Source organism: Glandiceps talaboti, chromosome 8, assembly GCF_964340395.1.
Source record: "Glandiceps talaboti chromosome 8, keGlaTala1.1, whole genome shotgun sequence".
In the NCBI taxonomy this organism is placed as follows: domain Eukaryota; kingdom Metazoa; phylum Hemichordata; class Enteropneusta; family Spengelidae; genus Glandiceps; species Glandiceps talaboti.
In genome coordinates this window covers 22,215,223-22,235,447 of record NC_135556.1, presented here as the reverse complement: position 1 = coordinate 22,235,447, position 20,225 = coordinate 22,215,223, and the positions used below count along the sequence as shown (strand labels likewise).

The 20,225-nt window shown below is 32.3% G+C and overlaps 1 protein-coding gene across 1 annotated transcript in view; it reads left to right on the top strand.

The window, feature by feature from the left end:
• Positions 1-20,225, top strand: part of LOC144439381 (uncharacterized) — a 177,060-nt gene that overhangs the window by 55,785 nt on the left and 101,050 nt on the right. Inside the window, exons 5-6 of the mRNA XM_078128668.1 lie at positions 7,831-7,920; positions 9,845-9,881. Coding sequence (XP_077984794.1) covers positions 7,831-7,920; positions 9,845-9,881 — 127 coding nt within the window. The remainder of the gene's footprint in view (positions 1-7,830; positions 7,921-9,844; positions 9,882-20,225) is intronic.

Below are 20,225 nucleotides of genomic sequence, written 5' to 3'. Positions count from 1 at the left end.
TGAGTATGCCACACTTACACTCACACATCATGAGTTTCTGTCATATTTATGGAATAATGTCACATTTCCCATAATGCACCAGTCAAGATGGTGGATTTCATGTTTCCTATTGTTTATATTTCTAAGACATAAATTAGTTTGATAGCAAAACAAAATTAAAATGAAATATTGAAGATACCTGCTTTTAATATAAGGTCTGAATTGACTAATCCTTTAATTGTTGTAATTATGAAGTATTAAACTATGATTATGTATTCAGTAAAAACATTTTTCCAAACTGAATGGTTTGCTATTTTCAATTTGACGTCAGCTTGAAAGTGAATGGTCCTTTTCCAGCTCAGTGAATTGTGATTGAAATACTGATATCTGTTTCCGTACTATGATTTCCCAGTGGACTGACAAATTAGTCAGTCTCATTCTGATAATGACTTATACTCTCCTGTCCTCTCAATATGTAGTGTCTGTCTGTCTGTCTGTCTGTCTGTCTGTCTGTCTGTCTGTCTGTCTGTCTGTCTGTCTGTCTGTCTGTCTGTCTGTCTCTGTCTGTCTGTCTGTCTGTCTGTCTGTCTGTCTGTCTATATATGTACATTTTTTGTATGTATGTATGTATGTATGTATGTATGTATGTATGAATGTATGTGCGTATGTATGTATGTATGTATGTATGTATGTATGTATGTATGTATATAGTAAATAGTTTCAAACTCGTATGTATGTATATATATATGTATGTATGTATGTATGTATGTATGTATGTATGTATGTATGTATGTATGTATGTATGTATGTATGTATGTATGTATGTATGTATGTATGTATGTATGTATGTATGTATGTATGTATGTATGTATGTATGTATGTATGTATGTATGTATGTATGTATGTATGTATGTAGTTGTATTATCATGTAGTCTCAACTTGTATGTCTCTCTGTGTGTAGATGTTATTGTGCATGTTTGAAGATAAGAAATAAGTATGGGGGGGGATTGAGGGTTTGTGTACAAATTGTGATTTATGTGACCGAAATGAAAGGGGGGGGGGGGGGGCTTGCAAGTTCTTTTGCCTGTACATAATTATTATACTTGTCTTCTAAAGACTAGAATAATGAGAAAAAACAACACATTTGTGGAAATTATGTAGTATTGAAATAATGTACACATATAATTGTAGACTTTTTAAAAACACAGCTATCAGAAAAATGTACAGTGCACACGTCTTTTCACCTGTTTTCCTCACATTATACAAACACTTGATTATTTGGAGAAATATTATGTTTTATTATGAATGGACATAGTATTTCATTTTTTTTTAATTTTCTAAAATATACCTTTGTAGTAACGATAACTTTGTATTGATTATATTACGCTGCAGTTAAGTTTGTTATCGATATTTTATCACAGTGATCCAACAATAATAAAGAAACATAAGTCAGTCAGGACATTTCAATTTTCAGTTTGAATCTTGTACTAAAATTTATAGAAAAAACTTCTTGTAAGGTGAATGACTTTTGCTGTGCAGCTGTAATAGTTTACATAAACATTGGACAGACAAGAGCCGGAATCTTATTATTGTTAATACCTATAGATGCATGGCAAGTCAACTCTACCAAGTGAAGCCTTTCTTCTTAGCAAGGGTCACTTGTTATCAATACAAAGCTAGGCCGCCAGCCGCCCATGGCTAATTTGCTGCATAATTAAAATCTCATTTTAGAAATTGATTTGGCTAGGAAGATCGAGATGGTGCAAATACCCTCGGGGTTCAAACAGGGAAGAGAGATCAGTAACTGCGTGTATGTGTATGAATTCTATCTCAGTACAACATAGTTTTTCAGTGCGTGTAATCCTCTACACATTGTACCAATCCCTAGATATTGATGGTGTAGGAATCCACAGTTGTAGCAGTACTTTGTAGCTCATAGGTTTTCTCTTCGTGATGTTACTTTTATTATACACTTTAATGACCCTTTTACTCAGCCCATTCACAGTGAAAGGGTGGCTGCACTTCTACATACACACAGGAGATGGTGTGAAAGGAAGCATTAAAAACACCCCTCTTAACACTTTGTTTGTGCCTCCATTCACAGGTGTCATTTCACACACACACTGGAAGTCTATCTTAACACATTTCGATAAGTTCATCCCATCAAATCATACCATCAAATAATCAGGGCTTTAGCTACTGTTTGTTATAAAAAAAAAATGAAGGAAAAGTTGTAGATGTTGTTAAATGAAAGTCATCAAATTATTAAAGTATTAAAAACTTTGTGTTAACTTTGTGCCCCAGTTCTGATTGAGGTTAAGCCTTGTCGTCATGATTACCACATTTCAATAACTTCATCATCATATCAAATCTTAAGTTTATTTTGAGGTCCTGAAACCATGGTAACAGAAGGGAGAACTTCTGGCTCTCGCTCCCATTTAGTGGGAACCTATTATGACAGCTAACGCAGTGGCTGCATAGCGGCTCAATAACTAGTACACATACGCGTCCTATATACTATGCAATTTTTTGGGGGTGGTTTTACCCAAGGATGCATTGTGGCGCAATGACAACACGTGTGCATTCTATATGTTATGCACATTCTCCACACGGAGGGTGCTATCTACAATATCATCGTGAGACAGCCCAGCCGGTCACAAATGAGTCTACCCTGTGTGAGCATATGGGCTTTGATATTACCTTGGGTATTGTAATGTGGTTAGTACAGGCTACTGTGGTAGGCTAAATTTTACCTATAACAAAAACACTGAAAATATTAGGAATTATAAGGGATGTAGCAAATGTCAGGGATTTATGTAATGGTTGTGAACAACTTTGAGGAAAAAGTTTAATCATTTGATGTTATGATAATGAAAGTGACTTGTGTGTTTGGTGCCGTCTGACATGTTATCTACATCACAGAGTAACGAGATAACAGTCTAATTTGAAATGTGACTTTTAATTTTATATGTATTTTGTACTATCATGGTGCTATTGTACCAATCGTGATTTCAAAGTGACAACTTCAATACTGGATGTAATGATAAGTTTGATAATAGCTTGAAATGTGATACCTAGTGATGGAAAGTGATATATTTAAAAACCGGATTCTAAGATTAATATGATATGTTACCAATTTATATCTAATATTATCCTACAGAAATATGACAGTAATGGCATGAATGAGCATACTATCTTTTTTTTTCATGCCAGCTAACAGCTTTGCTGATCCAACAGCGAGTGTGATTGATATGTAAATTGTGTGATTTGTGTTGTCATGGGATGGTTTTTCAACTGTGTACTGGTTTATCTAATACTTACACAAATTTGCTCAATATGAATTTGTCTGCAATTTGTGTATCTTTTGTGAGAAATTGACCATGTGTTGTGATAACCCCTATCCTCTTGTGTGATAAGTATCGTAAGATAAGCAAATCCTCCAAGTTTCATGTAAATTATACTGTATATAGATAGTAGCAAGTATCATGCAATGTTGTGGCCGACTACCATCTCTGTGTACATTGTAGATCAGTATATGTAGGTGAAAGATAGCATTTAGAGATACACACACACATAAACATACACATCCACACACACATATACATAAAGCACATACATACATACCACCTACCTACATACACATACATTCATGCACGTACACACGCGCGCGCACACACACACACATACATACACACATACATATACATATATCATACATATGTATATGCATGTATACATACATACACACACACACGCCACATACATACATACATACATACATACATACATACATACATACATACATACATACATACATACATACATACATACATACATACATACACTCACACATACATACACTCACACACACAGACAGACAGACACACACACAGACATACACACATACATACATACATACATACATACATACATACATACATACACTCACACATACATACACTCACACAGACAGACAGACAGACACACACACACACACACACACACATACATACACACACACATACATACATACATACATACATACATACATACAACAGTCACTGGCTGACTCAGTGGCGCCTGACAGTTTACTTAATGATAGTCAGAGTGATTTATGAACACAAGAGTAATTACGTCCTGATAACTGATATTATGTATTGTATCCATGGAGAGATATATGATCACTTTGATATTTCTAACATCAATCTATTTTATGAAATAATTAAGTAGTTTGATACTCTCAAATATGCGTTATGTCATATTTGAAGATTTCAGGGTATCTATATAAATACAAACTGTTAGTTAGTGATTTTTTTAGTATCAAAACATTACAAGGACACACCTTGATAATTGTATTTGTACATATAAAATATTGCTGATTTTGAAAAAATAAATGACTATATTTTGTGTGATTTTAATTATGATAAAAGAAATAGATTATTTGTACACAAAAAAATTATATTTTCTGATGAACTCCAGTCAAATTTCAAGCATTGTTATGCTACAGAAAGTGCATGTGGATGAAAACTCGTAACTATAAATTGAATACTATATACTATATATATACCATACTCAATGTATACAGTAATACAGGGCCATGTAAAAGAAATTATGGGTCTGATGATATAACATTCAAAAAAGTATTCAAGGTGTAAGATGATTTGAATGGCAAAGGAAAATTGGGAGGGGGGATATGCTTCTCTCTACTTTTTTTGTCACTGACTTTATCAAAATATCGGATCTTCAATGTTTGTGATCTTATGCATGAACTAAACTACATAAAAAACGTTTAGGAAAAACCAATTAGTCATGTCAGGTAATTTTTTTTTATTGATATCATTACATTTGTGAGAGGACTGGATAAATTTGATACTGCAGCTCAGATTTAGACAATGGTCTGAGTTCAGTTTAAATCTATTTCTGTTTTGAGTCAAAAGGAGATTGTAATTACGTATTTTGTCTTTTGTGTACCTTGAACATTATTGTTATAGCCATGAGGCATGCACAAATTGTACCAATCATCTGTTATTATCTGTTGTCAATTGCTATCTGATGATCTTTAAAGTATATAAACTAGTAATGAATACATATGTATATATGTACACTGAAATATTAACATGAATAGCAATTTGTTGTATTTGCTTCACGTGTAGTAAAAAGATGAGTACAAAGTGACATAGTCATATGTGGGATTTGAACGTAAACGGCACACAGTACACCGCTGCGGCGACTGTCGAACTACCGTACTGTGCATCACATTTTTGTTTTTCCCCGGGATACTACCGGTAATTATTATACTCTATTAACGTAAATCATGTATGAAATAATTGAGAATATAACAAATTTTCATATTATTGTTGTAGTTTTGTTGTAATTTTGAATTTACTGTGTAAAATTATCCATAGAAATCTTTACCGATTAAAATAGGTCCGAGGTATGGCATATTATCGAAATACTTCAAACTCGTGCTTAAAGCCTAACTGGCTGTCAATGTAAAAACATTCAAAGATTTCCCTTACATGGTGCACAAAAGCCTCCGGAAAAGGCCTAAACTGAAAAGGCGGGACCAGATTCTGAGTGGTGACCTTTCATCATAGAATCTAATGCAGTAACGGTCAGCAACGTATTCTCAACTGCCGTACATTTTTACCACTGATTATTTTTTTCAATTTTTTTCAAATACTGAGATAGCCTTGTAAATATTGAAAATGAACCATAGCTCAAAATGTTGGTTTTATTAACTTACAGTTTATTTCAGTAATTACATCAAACTAAGCTTGAGAGAAAGGCAAGAATAAGACAGAAATATAATGAAGTCTGTGATGAATTTGTCACAAACCACATCATACATGAACTTGGCATGGAAATATAGCAATTTTCTCTTTTTAGTCCATTAGTCAAATTAAACATGCACTGATGGGGAAAATCATAGTTCTCTGCTAGGCAAAATGTACAGTTGACAAAAGTTGTACAGTACCCCTAAGCATAGTGCTTGCTCTACCATTCTTCTTTGCAAGCTTTGAATGGTGTAAAATGTCATACTCTAACAAGTTCATGTCTTTCATCAAGAAGGGTTTTCCATCTGTAGTAGAGACCTTGTAAGATATAGAATAACTACAGAATATCTATAACATAAGGAATAACTACAGAATATCTGTAAGATAAAGAATAACTACAGAATATCTGTAAGATAAAGAATAACTATAGAATATCTGTAAGATAAAGAATAACTATAGAATATCTGTAAGATAAAGAATAACTATAGAATATCTGTAAGATAAAGAATAACTATAGAATATCTGTAAGATAAAGAATAACTATAGAATATCTGTAAGATAAAGGATAACTACAGAATATCTGTAAGATAAAGAATAACTATAGAATATCTGTAAGATAAAGAATAACTATAGAATATCTGTAAGATAAAGAATAACTATAGAACATCTGTAAGATAAAGAATAACTATAGAATATCTGTAAGATAAAAAATAACTATAGAATATCTGTAAGATAAAGAATAACTATAGAATATCTGTAAGATAAAGAATAACTATAGAACATCTGTAAGATAAAGAATAACTATAGAATATCTGTAAGATAAAGAATAACTATAGAACATCTGTAAGATAAAGAATAACTATAGAATATCTGTAAGATAAAGAATAACTATAGAATATCTGTAAGATAAAGAATAACTACAGAATATCTGTAAGATAAAGAATAACTATAGAATATCTGTAAGATAAAGGATAACTATAGAACATCTGTAAGATAAAGAATAACTATAGAATATCTGTAAAGATAAAGAATAACTATAGAATATCTGTAAGATAAAGAGTAACTATAGAATATCTGTAAGATAAAGAGTACACAATAATTAAGATGAAAGAATAAATCACTGTAAGATAAGAAGAAATAACTTGTAACGTAAATATTGTAAATTATGAAGATCTGTCAAAATGAAAAATATCAGTCAAAATGAAGAATATTGTGTGAGCTAAAGAGTAATGAAGATACATAATAATGAAAGAATAAGAGAGAGAAAAAAAAGCAACTTCTGCAACATTTGTAAGATGAAAAATTTGAATAATTTGAAAGTATGGAAATGTAAGAACACTTTGTCTCAACCCCCTCCCCCCTCCCAAAATAAGTATATACATGTATATATATATAGAGAATAAACTATAAGAGATGCCTTGTAAAGTCAAAATGGAAAGAGAAAAACGTCAGAGGAATGATAGCTCTATTAAAATCTCTCTTCCAGACATGACTGCAGAGACAAATGACTATTACATTACAGTCTAGATTACATTGGATGTATATATGCAATACAATACAAGACAGCAGTCAATTATTTGGTTTCACTCCTGGATGAGCTGATACCTAATAATGTTTATTTTAGCAAGAATGGAGTTACTTTTCTATCAAAGAGTTAGGAGTCAAATAAGATCTGATACATATAACCACAATTGAACTGAGGTTCATTAGTGTTAAAGCTATAGTCATGATAAAGTCTGTTTGTTTGTCTGTCTGTCTGTCTGTCTGTCTGTCTGTCTGTCTGTCTGTCTGTCTGTCTGTCTGTCTGCGTCTATATGTCTGTCTGTCTGTGTATGTCTGTCTGCCTGCCTGTCTGTCTGTCTGTCTGTCTGTCTGTCTGTCTGCTTGTCTATGTCAGTCAGGCTGTCTGTGGCACTGAATATATATGATTTAAAAGTCAAAATCCATGGACTGATTGCATTATATTTCTATCCTATCTTCTGATCAATAGTTAAATGATACTATGTTATATTTTGGTAATTAAATTTGATAATATGTCATCTTACAAGGACTCAATGTTGTTTACATCTTTCAGGAGATGACACAGACCATTGATCCTTTGCTGACAGCAATCCAGACACCAATCAAGGGGGAACCACATAAATTCCAGTTCCCTGCACTAGAGGTAAGTGTGAACTTTGAAATGGAAGACAAATAATTTTCACTGGTCAATTGAGATGAATTTCTCAAACTAAACTTGCCCACTTCTTTTCTCTGTACACATGTACCTCTTTCACAAATAACATTATGTATATATTATGTATACTTTCTGATTAATTCATCAAAAAAAAAAAAAAAAAAATTTCAACAAAAGAAATCGGGTTTGCGAATTTCTTTTTGCCTTTTATAATTATTGAAAACTGATGTAGGAGATGAAATGAGGTGTGTTGATTTAGATGTGTTAATTAATATGTGTTTGTCTTGTAGATTTACAACTCCACATTGTACTGTTTTTATTGGTCTTTGTAATTATCAATATTATTTACTAAATGATATCAGAATTAGAAGAAGAAAAAATCAAGATCCTCATTTGACAAGGGGGGTTTCAGAAAGTCTGATCTTAGAAATGAATATTTTGTTAGATTTAAATGTATTCCATTAAATGCTGATAAGAGACAAACTGTTCTTTAATGACCCAGTTACAATAATCTTTTGCAATTTTAATTTGCAATTATTTTACTTGTTGAAAAGAATTGAATCCCTCTGATTAGCTGAATTATCTATTGTTAATGGTCTGTGATACTGTGTACACTGGCTTGATGTCAGTATGTAAACAGTTGTGATACAGATATAGACTTGATTACTTGTTTGTCAACAAATTTTGATTTGTACTATGTTTATGGGGTTTGATTACTATAGGCAATTATACGTGCATCAACAGATATAACAGTATAGATAAGGAGAAAGTACAAGGTAAAAATTGTGAAAAATATTGTTTTAGATACAGCTACTTTTGACTTCAGAGCTGTAAGATCCACGGCATATTTACCAAGGTCTATTTCTGAAATTATATTTATACTAGAGTTAGCAATTCTGAAAATTTAAGCAGTTATGATCTACTATTACTTAGGGATTGAAATTTGAATGAAAAGGAAAAGATTTCTTTTACAATGGCAAATATTGTTGAACAAAAGTTGTGAATTTTATGGAGGATATAAAAACAGAGTTGATAAAAGATTAGCAGATAAAGACCTGGCAAATGATCTTGATCTGTAATGTGTTTCATCTCAGTTCACAACAATAAGTTAAAATATTTGTAATTGGCAACAGAGAATTCATTTTACCTGATTACACCTGATAGTAGTTCTGATAATGTAACACCTCATTATACATGGGACTTTGCTATCAAAATGATGCCCTCCCCCCTGTAAATGCTAATGGAATATGCCATCAAAAGCTGATTTTGTTTCTCATGTTTCTACAGTGTCAGTTTTGACATAATTTATTCTATGTGTCATAGACACCAGTGATGAAATGGTATCTTCCTTTTGTTTGATTTGTAATTCATACCATTATAAATATGGTCAGAGATCTACATTCCAGCTTTCTACAATATGTCGTTCCATTAAAAATATATTGAATTTATTACAGGAGAATTGACCAAATTGTTTCAATCATACTGTTTATTGTGAATGTGCATTTCCCTCGTTCCCCCTCTTGTGATATATCCTCTGTACCCTATGCTCAGAATGAGCCATTCCTGTGAGTATTTGATATTGGCAGAACAGTAAATGGCATGAATTTTATAGTAGTACGTATGGACACAAATCAGCCCCATAGGGTTAATTGTCTTGGATATTTATATGTGTCTTTGAGAGAATGCTAGTGTACGGTCAATATTGAATCTAAATATCTGGAAAGTTGCAACAGCCCTCCTTTATTAATCCCTGGGATTATCCGCAAATGCAAGGAAAAGAAGTCGTTCTGTTCAGCAGGTCATAAGCTATCGGGGAGAGATAAACAGTTATTACCTTATAGGTTGTTAAATTCTTACATGCACAGTGAAGATCAAAATAGCTGATTCGTCTACAATGTTGTATTCTCTGCAGGAAAAGCACTCACCCGCCTACCAGTTGTTCACGCACAGTAAGTATGCTTGCTTAGAATTTTTTTTGTGTGTGATTCCCTTCCTGTTTGAATGTAATGATAACTGATAAGTGTAGATGCTGTGATAATGTAAAGTGTGTGTGTGTGTGTGTGTGTGTGTGTGTGTGTGTGTGTGTGTGTGTGTGTGTGTGTGTGTGCATGTGTGTGCGTGTGTGTGTGTGTGTGTGTGTGTGTGTGCGATTCATCAGAAAAAAGGGGGATGGATGTGGTTGGATCTTGCAGCTCATTCAGATGGTCTGTGAATGAGAGATTGAGTGATTTTATATTGATGGGGATGATGAGACATAAACTGAAATCACATGCTTGTTGATGGAGATGGAGAGCACCCTCTCTGTAGATTGCGCATTTGTAGTGAGTGAGTGACACACAGATGAATTCGTTTTGTAATCGTTTCATCCCTTTGCTCTTGTTACATTGATTAGGCTATACAAATAAATAGGTGATCTCCTGACAAATGACTAAAAAGTGAGAAAAAAAAAATTGCAAATTATTATCATTGTAAAATCTCAAATAAAAATATAAGGTGTTTGACAGGGTTGTAAAAAAATTATTCCAAAGTGTGATCGTACATTATTTTGAAATTCTTGATCACGTTTATAAAAACTTGGTAATGAACAATAAGATATGGTAAAGTACTGTAGGGATTAGATATATCCCCTGTTGTGATTTGTGTAAATTTACACTCTTGCCCAAAGAATATAACCACTTTATCCACACATAATGCTCCAGAGAACTCAGTTATTCCACAAAACAGAAGAGGATATTAAAACTATATGAAGGCATAAATAATAAATATTGTTGAGTCAATTTTGTGAATCATTCCTGGTGCTCAGTCAAACAGTTAAATTTTGAGCACAGGAAAAGGGAATTACCTGGGTTGTATCATTAAGGGAAAATTTGATATGCAGATCACGACTAGGGTTGGCAGCCTGTGATAGTCAGTGCCATTAAAATAAATGGAATGTACCATTGTGTACTGAGGTGGGGGAAGTCATAGTATAGAGGGGCAGCAGTCATCTGAAGGTACATTAATTTTCTATCTATATGTAATATTTTATCATTTCAATCATAGGGGTGAGTTGAAAGATATATGAGTATACTGTTACAATATATATATATCTATATTATATGAGTATATGATATATGTGTGTGTAATAATGATATATATATATATATATATATATATATATATATATATATATATATATATATATATATATGTATATGTATGTGTTAATTAAACAATTTTCAACATATTTTAAATAATAAGGCATCACAAGTTCACTCTATTTCAACAAAACTGAATCGTCATGCTTACATTTATCACAAGACAAAGTGTGTCTCTGCCCATGTGAATTTTCCTATGCATCTACTGAATAGGTTATTTTTGCATTACTTCTCATGGAAACTTAGTACGTAAATGTCTCAAAAATCACCCTCTTCAATATAGCTGAACAACCCTGCAAGATAATGGTATGGTCCCACTATCAGAATATTGTGTACAGTGTTGTCAAATCAATGGCATCTCTCAAGGGGATAACCTTTAAATATTTCAAAGAAGGTCTTAATATATCAGGATGCCGTGCCAGATAAATTTTGAATGAAAACAGATAATATTTGTAAGAGGAATAACACTGTTTTGTTTGTCTTTCAACCTGATATGCATGACTTATACTGAAGCTTTCAACCAAGATACCCAGATTCTATTTCATTTTTCAAGTCTTTTATATTCTTAGGGGTTTTTTTGTCAGGATTTTGAAAAAGAATAGAATGAATCATATCTTTATCCTTAGAGTGAAACAGCAAAACACTTTAATTTCTTTTTTTGGTGAAGTACCCGTATGTATATATGTTTCAGATGAAATTGAGTATTTTGGTAAATTATATATGTATGATTCATAAGGTTGGTGGTACTGTATGTCAGACATTGATATAAAACATTACAATGACACTAGGGGTCAAGGTGTAGATACAAACAAAAGAAGTGTAGCTTAGTTTGATATATTGCATCAACTCAAGATCAAGACCTCTCTCTACAGCTGTTTTCAGTCTGAAAAGTTAACATCAAATTGGAAAAATTACAGTTGTAGATTTAAATGAAAAGAATGGTGTCTACTCAGTTATTATAATATGTTTGAAATGATGAGAAATATTCATATTTATTCACAAAACTTAACAATGCCAAATTTGCAATGGTAAATCATTTTATAGATCTAAGCGCACAATAAATGACTTGAATATTCCTTAAAATAATAAAGAATAGTTAGAAAATTTGTAATTTGCAATAGTAGATTAAAAGTGTATACAGAGTATGTGTAGGTATAAAATCAATGTGTGTAAAATGACTCAAAATTGTGGATAAAATAGGTAAGGTAAATGAGAAAGGAGGTTCGTAAATTTGATTACCTTTCAATTATAATCAGTGTGATGTAAAATTAAGATTGGTTAAAAACTAGCATATCACTTTTTAAAAAAAAAACGTTCAATTTTTAAAAAAAAATTTGAACCAACATATTTAAAGGGACACAAGCTGAGTTGATAAGTTTTTGGGGTGTAATTTTTCTTGTTATTAAAAGGTACTTCCAGTATTCTACTTACTGAAGCATACTTATTCATCACTTGCAGTTGACTGAAACTCAAACCTGGAATTAAGAATTAACTTGTAAACGATCCAATGATGTAATATATTATACATATATAAATATATGGAAGAAATCGCTACCATACATGATATAGTCAACTGTTGTAACAATGCCTGAAGACAATTACAATTCTAGAAAGCATACCATTGATAGTAACATTATACTAGAATAATCAAGTATTTTCACTTGGGTAAAAAGCTTATAAACTCAGCTTGTGCCACCTTAAACTGATCAACATTATTTGTCAGACTACAGGCTAAAAATTAAAGTCAAGGTATTTATAAAGTTACACAAAAAAGTTGAATTTTGAACACAAAGTTTTGGTGGGAAAGTTGCTGGTAGGTTAAGTTTTGATATATGTGAGTCTATATCAATCATTATTTTCAGTCTGTTACATCAATCATAGTTTCAACATTACTTAGTTGAGTTGAACTATATGTATGTGTAGAATGATAACAAGATATTACCAAATATGGATGAACGAATAATGACAAGGTATGACCAAATATGGATGAATAAATGACAGGGTATGACCAAATATGGATGAATAAATGAATGCTGACAAGGTATTACCAAATATGGATGAATAAATAATGACAATGTATTACCAAATATGGATGTATAAATAATGACAATGTATGACCAAATATGGATGAATAAATGACAATGTTTGGATATGGATGAATAACACCTACCCCAAGCAGGGCTGTCACAAACACCTACCCCAAGCAGGACTGTTACAAACACCAAATACATCACCCCTACTGCACCTTCTTACATTTGCAAATTAAAATATGAAAAAAGGTTGTTTATTGACGTTAAAGAATTATGCATTAAATTCAGTTTCAGTTTATTGTATGATGAAGGTCAGTCGGTATTAATAAGTAATAATATTTATATAGTATCATGATGACTAATATTTTATTAAATGCCTTTCAGCCCATATAATTATTTTATTACAAAAACAAAAGTATCACTTTGAAGCTATTAGATAAACAACTTGTGTGGGGATAATCCTCTTGATTGAATTTGAAACTTATGTCCTTTTCTGTGTCCTTAAATTGACAATATTTGTCTCACAACACACAGTGTACTTTATACCAATATGAGATATAATGCATTGGGAATCCATGGTGATGTAGCCACATCAAATAACATGGAAGGAAATGCTGTAAACCTTGAAATTTTTGCTTAAGATGGACTTTCGCTATCTTCACTAGAAAACAAAAATGCAAAAATAAATAGTGACTTAAAATACCTTCTTGTACATGAACACAATGTACCAGTCTGGTAATTAGTAATAATTTAGTCTTTGAGAACTAGCTGAAGACTGTAAAATCGTAAAATTTTCTAGTATCGAAAACATCTAGATTTACAGTATACAATGTAAACTCTTCCAGTTGGTATAAAATTGTAATAACTTCATGGAATTATCTTCTAAGTTTAATACATAAAGAATGTTACCGGCAGTCATAATTTAAGACTCAAAATGATAACTTGATATATCTCAGGGTTGGTGCAGTCTAGTTGCACTGTTAATTCAATGATCATACGCCTGTAAATTGGTTTGATAACATTGCTGGTCTATTGAGATAGAGAGTGTGAATAATACAACAGTGAAAGGCAATTTTGATAAGGTGCTGTGAGTGGTTTTACTTACTGTCATTTTTTTTTGATATGTGATAATGTTATACAATTCCTATCTTTTCAGGCAATATACTGTGCTATTCATAAAACCAGCCAGCCGTATAATCCTATACACATTTTATATCTTATCTTTTTATTGACTTCTTGTCATCAACAAACTCAATTTAGTTTTTTAAGTGAGTTTATTTCCTATCCTTGTTATTTTTCCTCCCAGAGTGATCATTTTATACAATGCGTAGCTCGCTTGCATTTTTTATCGGTTGTCTGTGAAATCAGCCACCTAAGAATTGCCTGTATCTGCTTCAATTACAAGTGTATGTACATGGGCTTCAGGCCAGATCTAATTATGTATATTAGTTTCCACATAACATACATATATATGTATAACTTAGATAAGGTGTCTCACTGGGGAAAACCGTGCTCAATGCAATATTCGAAGCAGAGTATTATCAACTTGACGAAAGATCTCAGGTGATTTTGAAATGTCGCCACGAGGATAAATTCTACCTAGCCAAGCAAATATAAGAAAAACACATAAAAAGTAGATCAGTCAAACCACAGACCATCTTGTTATGTGATTAAATGATCCAAATTTTACATGTCTTGAGGCTGAACAAAGAGACCTTGACAGGCTTAACCAGTCCTCTGAAGATTGCAAATTTGTGACCTTGTGACTTGTGAGTCACATACACACACACACACACACACACACACACACACACACACACACACATAAATAATATATATATATATATATATATATATATATATATATATATATATATATATATATATATATATATATATATATATATATATATATATATATATATATATATATATATATATATATACACACACACACATAGATATATATATACACACATAGATAGATAGATAGATAGATAGATAGATAGATAGTATGCTAAATCATTTTCGGTGGGGGGGGGGGGATATGATTGCTGCCTATTAATTAAATTGTACCTGTAGTACTTCATCTACTGCAACATAACTTAGCCATTACTTGCTATTGGCAAAACTCCAACCCAGCATTACAGCATGCTAATTAGTTGATTTGATAACATAGTTTAGTATATGCAAGAATACCTGTACTATGCCATCAACTGTGCTTATAGTTATAGACTGTTAGGGACGGTCACACAATGTTGCACATGCTCAACAAACGAACATCATTCGTTTAGGTCAAAACCCCCTCCCCATCCCCCTAGATGAACGTTCACAAAGTGTGACTTCAAATGTTTATATATGAGGTAAATTATGATGAATGAGGTAGCGGTCACACCACTACAATCGTTGTAATATGAAAACATCATTGTAAACACATTAAAATACTACCTGAAACCCAGCACTGCAGCTCACATTAGAACTCAGAAGTCAGTTTTAATCAACTTATCAACGTCTCAGTAGTATTGTAAATACAAAAGCTGTTATCATTGAAGGAGTGAAAGTTTTCTGTCGAAATTTGGTTAGAATTGCAAAATTGATGTTCAGTAATTGGGTATGGACGCCAAATAAACCTCCTTCCCCTAAATGAACTAAGTTTGCTTGTTGAGCTTGTGTGACATTGTGCAATCATCCTTAAGGTATGTCTTGTTGTTCAGCCCTATCAACCTTCTAAACCACGAGGGGTGAAGGGTAGCTGATAGCGTGGCATGATGGTGTATCTTACAGACTACTTTGCTATTAACACCAGAAATCCTTTTAATGCCTTGAAAGCCATGCATTAACATTAATTTCATACTAGTTTTATTGAGGTTATAGAATGCAAAAAAAAATGTCTTAAACACTGCCATTTTAATTGTAGTAAGTAGGTTATCAAAACAGTGAAAGGATTCAACCATAGCAAGACACATTATGATATGATATGTGTCATTCTGAGTTTCTTGAAAATCTGTGTAATTATGCCCCCCCCCCCCCAAAAAAAAAAAGAAAAGAAAAAAAGATAGGGTATTACAGGTATGCTTTATAGGGTAAATTGCACTCCATGCAGAACATTAAAGTTATTGGGAACACCTTTTTTTTGTCTTCATAAAAGATAAGGCCTAAAAAAATAATTGTTTGGTTCCGGTTACCCGATCCCACCTAGCTTTTCACTGCCAACCCTAACTTTTTTTTAATGTATTCAAGAAAAAATAATAAAATCGCAAAAATTGTGAAGTCTCACAAGAAATAGTGGATGCGGAAACTGCCATCAATTTAAAAAGACAATATAAAACTGTTCTTCCAATCTGTAATGGCTGTATATCTGATAGGAAGAAATAAATAACACAGAGACCATTTGAAAAATAATGGAAAACCTGAACTAGACACTCACACAGAAAAAAAATATATAATGAAATAAAAAATCTACCTACCCCACCTATTACTAAAATTGAGCGTAACCGGAACCATACAATTTTTTTTAGTAAGCCTAAATGAAAATTTTTGCAAAAAAGGTGTTTTATTTTGAGTTGATTTAAATAAAATGACAGGTTTTATAACCTTAAGCTAGCATGTATGTGTAGGCATATACATCTATTATTGAAAGTAATTTAGTGAAAGTACATTTCACTGACTCCATTCCTATAATTAATTATAGAGAAAAAACCCAGGGGTTTCAGTTGACAGTACATCAGGTTGAAGCAATTACAATGCAATAAGACATATGTTTTGAAACATTCAATGTGTTCCTCAGTGTTTATTGCTTTTCAAATCAAATCCGATCAGTCAGATATTTAGTGTGTAATCATAACATAGAAATGGCAGCTATAGTATAAAGAATAGATACGTGTATGACAAGGGACTTTGATTGAATGTGTGTATGTAATAGCTTGAAGCTGATGACATATACACACACCATGCTATTGATATGGATTCATTTCTAGTTGCAGTAATACAAAAACAATTATACAAAGCGACGGTAATTGTGCTGTTATGTTATATTCATAGGTACCGAGTGTATGTTTTTAGTTGGTGTGTATTTATCGGTTACCTAGCCCACAAATCCTCAACACAGAGATACTCAATAGAAAACCAACTTGATTATTATATACAGTTGCCTGACAATGGTGACTTAGTAAAACCATTAAGATGTATCTGTTGGGAGAAAATAGATTTAGACATGTAATGTAATAGTGCCTAAGGCCCTTGAAATATATATATTAACTTCATTGGGTAGCGAGGAATACACGACTTGAATTATTATATATGAATGAATTATTAGTTTAAAAGACACAACAAACAGAGCATTCCCACAGCAATATATTGTCTTGTGTTATTAAAACTAAAAGTGACAACAGTATTAAAGTAGTTATGCTAATCACTGCCTTCACTACGGAGAGTTGACAAGTAAGGTTAGGGTTGATATTTTGTGGACAATCTTGGTGCAAAAGTTATTAGTACAATAGTCTTTTATTATTTTTATTTCTTCATCCATTCTTCCAAAAATAAGTGATATCAGTATCATTCATTTCTGCAATAATGTATGGTACACATGCAGTAGGTATTCTGCCCGGGTGTCTATTTGGCTTTCAATTCATCTTTCATTTCATTGGCTTTTATTTCATCTTTGAGGCCCCCAAATTTCCCTATTTTCATGATATAGTTGCCCAGGGCAGATTTACAAAAAACTCTGGTTTCTATAAATAGAATCAATTTTGATATTGGGAATCACCAATGTTTTGAGTGAACCGGCGTATCTTCTGCAATAAAGAAGTATAAACAGGCTGTACATGTCCAAGATGTTTGTGTATAAACTCATCATGATATGATTACATGTAATGTACTGTTCATTGTTGGATGGCTTGGAAGCATACATTGCTTTCAAATTGTGGAAAAAGTGAACTTTTATTTGTTCATTTTATTTCACGTTATTTGCAAATTATTAGATGGCTTAGAATTGTACATCAGAGTTTGTAGACATATACTGGAAAAGTGATCTCTTTTGACTGTTCATTCTATTACAAATTACTCGTTCAGAAGTACTTGATGTGAATGGCTGTGACAGAAGTTGTCCATGTCGTGATCTGATCTTTATGTAGCTAACTCTTTCATTTACTCAGAATGTTGTACATTGTACAGAAAGTAGACTTCTAATGACTAGGGTGTACGTGTTGTTGTTCTAATAGAACTAATTCGGTTATCTCCTTGAGCTGTCAATTGTCAGATTGTATCGGTAAGCATACTTGTAAGGGTAAAGTTTGTTAGAAACTTGTAGATGAAAGGAAACATTAATGATGTGGTTGTACTAAAGGTAGATAAAGACATGACTTACAAATAAAAGTCACAGTGAGTGTCTAAGCAGGTGTGTGTTTGCTTGAATTCCCACAAGGACTATGAAATGAGAGACGTAAACTAAACAGGATTTGAATTCACCAGCTATCCACAATCATTGGGTAGTGTGTAGAAAGGTATTACCGGGGGAATAGTGTAAGGATATGAAGGTATTTGTTCTGCATTAGAGGGAAAAAAAGACACATATAAGATACCTGTTATCCATAATGGCTGTCAAGATAGAGAGAGAAAAGAATGAAATGAAACTCAGATAAAATCTGAATGATAATTTGAATTGCAACATACTAGACTGTATTTTATCATTGTTGTTTTGATTCATATGGACTTAAAAGATTGTGTTTTCAGTATCCTAAGTTTGGTTTTACAGAGCTTGTGAAGAATTGAGTGCCTCAAATCATTGCAGAAAATGCCATGTGATCTAATAGCTGTTTTTTTATTGGTTGTAAGAAAGTATTTCAGAATCTGCCATGTGATACAGTAACTGTTATCTGATTGGCTGTTGGAAACTTTTACAAGACAGAATTTTTTGGCAATGAAAAGTCTAACCTTCCACTCATTTCCAGAAATTTTGTATGATTCTATAGAAACCAAACAAACCTTTACTCAATTTTCATTCTCACATTAGCTATGGTAAGATGTAAACCGCAAGGAAAAATACAGCTCTTGTAATATCGTAGCACAGTGTTTACAAGTAATACTAATAGGCCTGGGTTTGCTAATGAAATGCTCTGCTAAAGGTCAGTAAGCTATGCCTGTGAATTTCAAGAGCTAGTAATCATAGCAAATGTATTTTCATTTTGTTCAAGGTTTGTAAAGTTTATGCCTCCAGGCTTGAAGAATGAGAGGTAGAAATAATTAAAGTATTACTCTCTGGTGGTGTGGATCAGTCTTTGTATAGTATTCAAGGCTGGTTAAGAGCTATGCATTACTTTAAGGGCTTTTAATAACCAGGAGTAATATTTTGTACTAAAGTTAATATACCCTACCCTTTAAATCTTTATGTACTCAGCAGTAATAGTCTTCTGAAAGCTGAAATATAATGCTGGTTTATCTACTCGTAGCATCTGTTTCAAATTAATGTTGCTACCTTTTTAGATAGAGATGAATGTATACCTGTGACAATGTTGAATAACAAATGGTATCCCTGCAGACATGTGTATGGAATTTGTACCAATTACAAGTCAGATAATATGACAGTGTATTCTTCATTTCATTACATCATTTTATCTCACAGGTTGTTGTCGACATGAGTAGATTTATAATGAACAGCATTGTTTCAGTTTAGAATGTTAGCACTAAAACTTAAATGATATGTATGTTTTAATGTAGGTTGTGTCAATAATTCCCATACCATGGCTAAGGTAATTAGAAATTTCCTGTTGTTAATCCTTTCTGTATGAATTAATTAATTGATTGATTAATAATCTTATTCTGTCAATCATACAGAGAATTTGTATGAAGTCACGTTTACTGAGCTTTCATCTTGTCAAAGTATAACTTCCTCAAATGTTCTCAAAAAATAAAAATGTGAGAGAAAAAATGAATAATAGATGACTTGAATTAGCAACTGTTGGGAAGATGAAATACAGGTAGTTGACAAATTCAAACAATACAAGTAATTTTTATTGTCAACAAACGTAAACTTAGTTCCAATATATTGTTCTTAAATATCTGAAATGCACCTATGGACGTCAAAATATTTACGAAATACCACACCTTTGATGAATGCAGCAGATTAGAA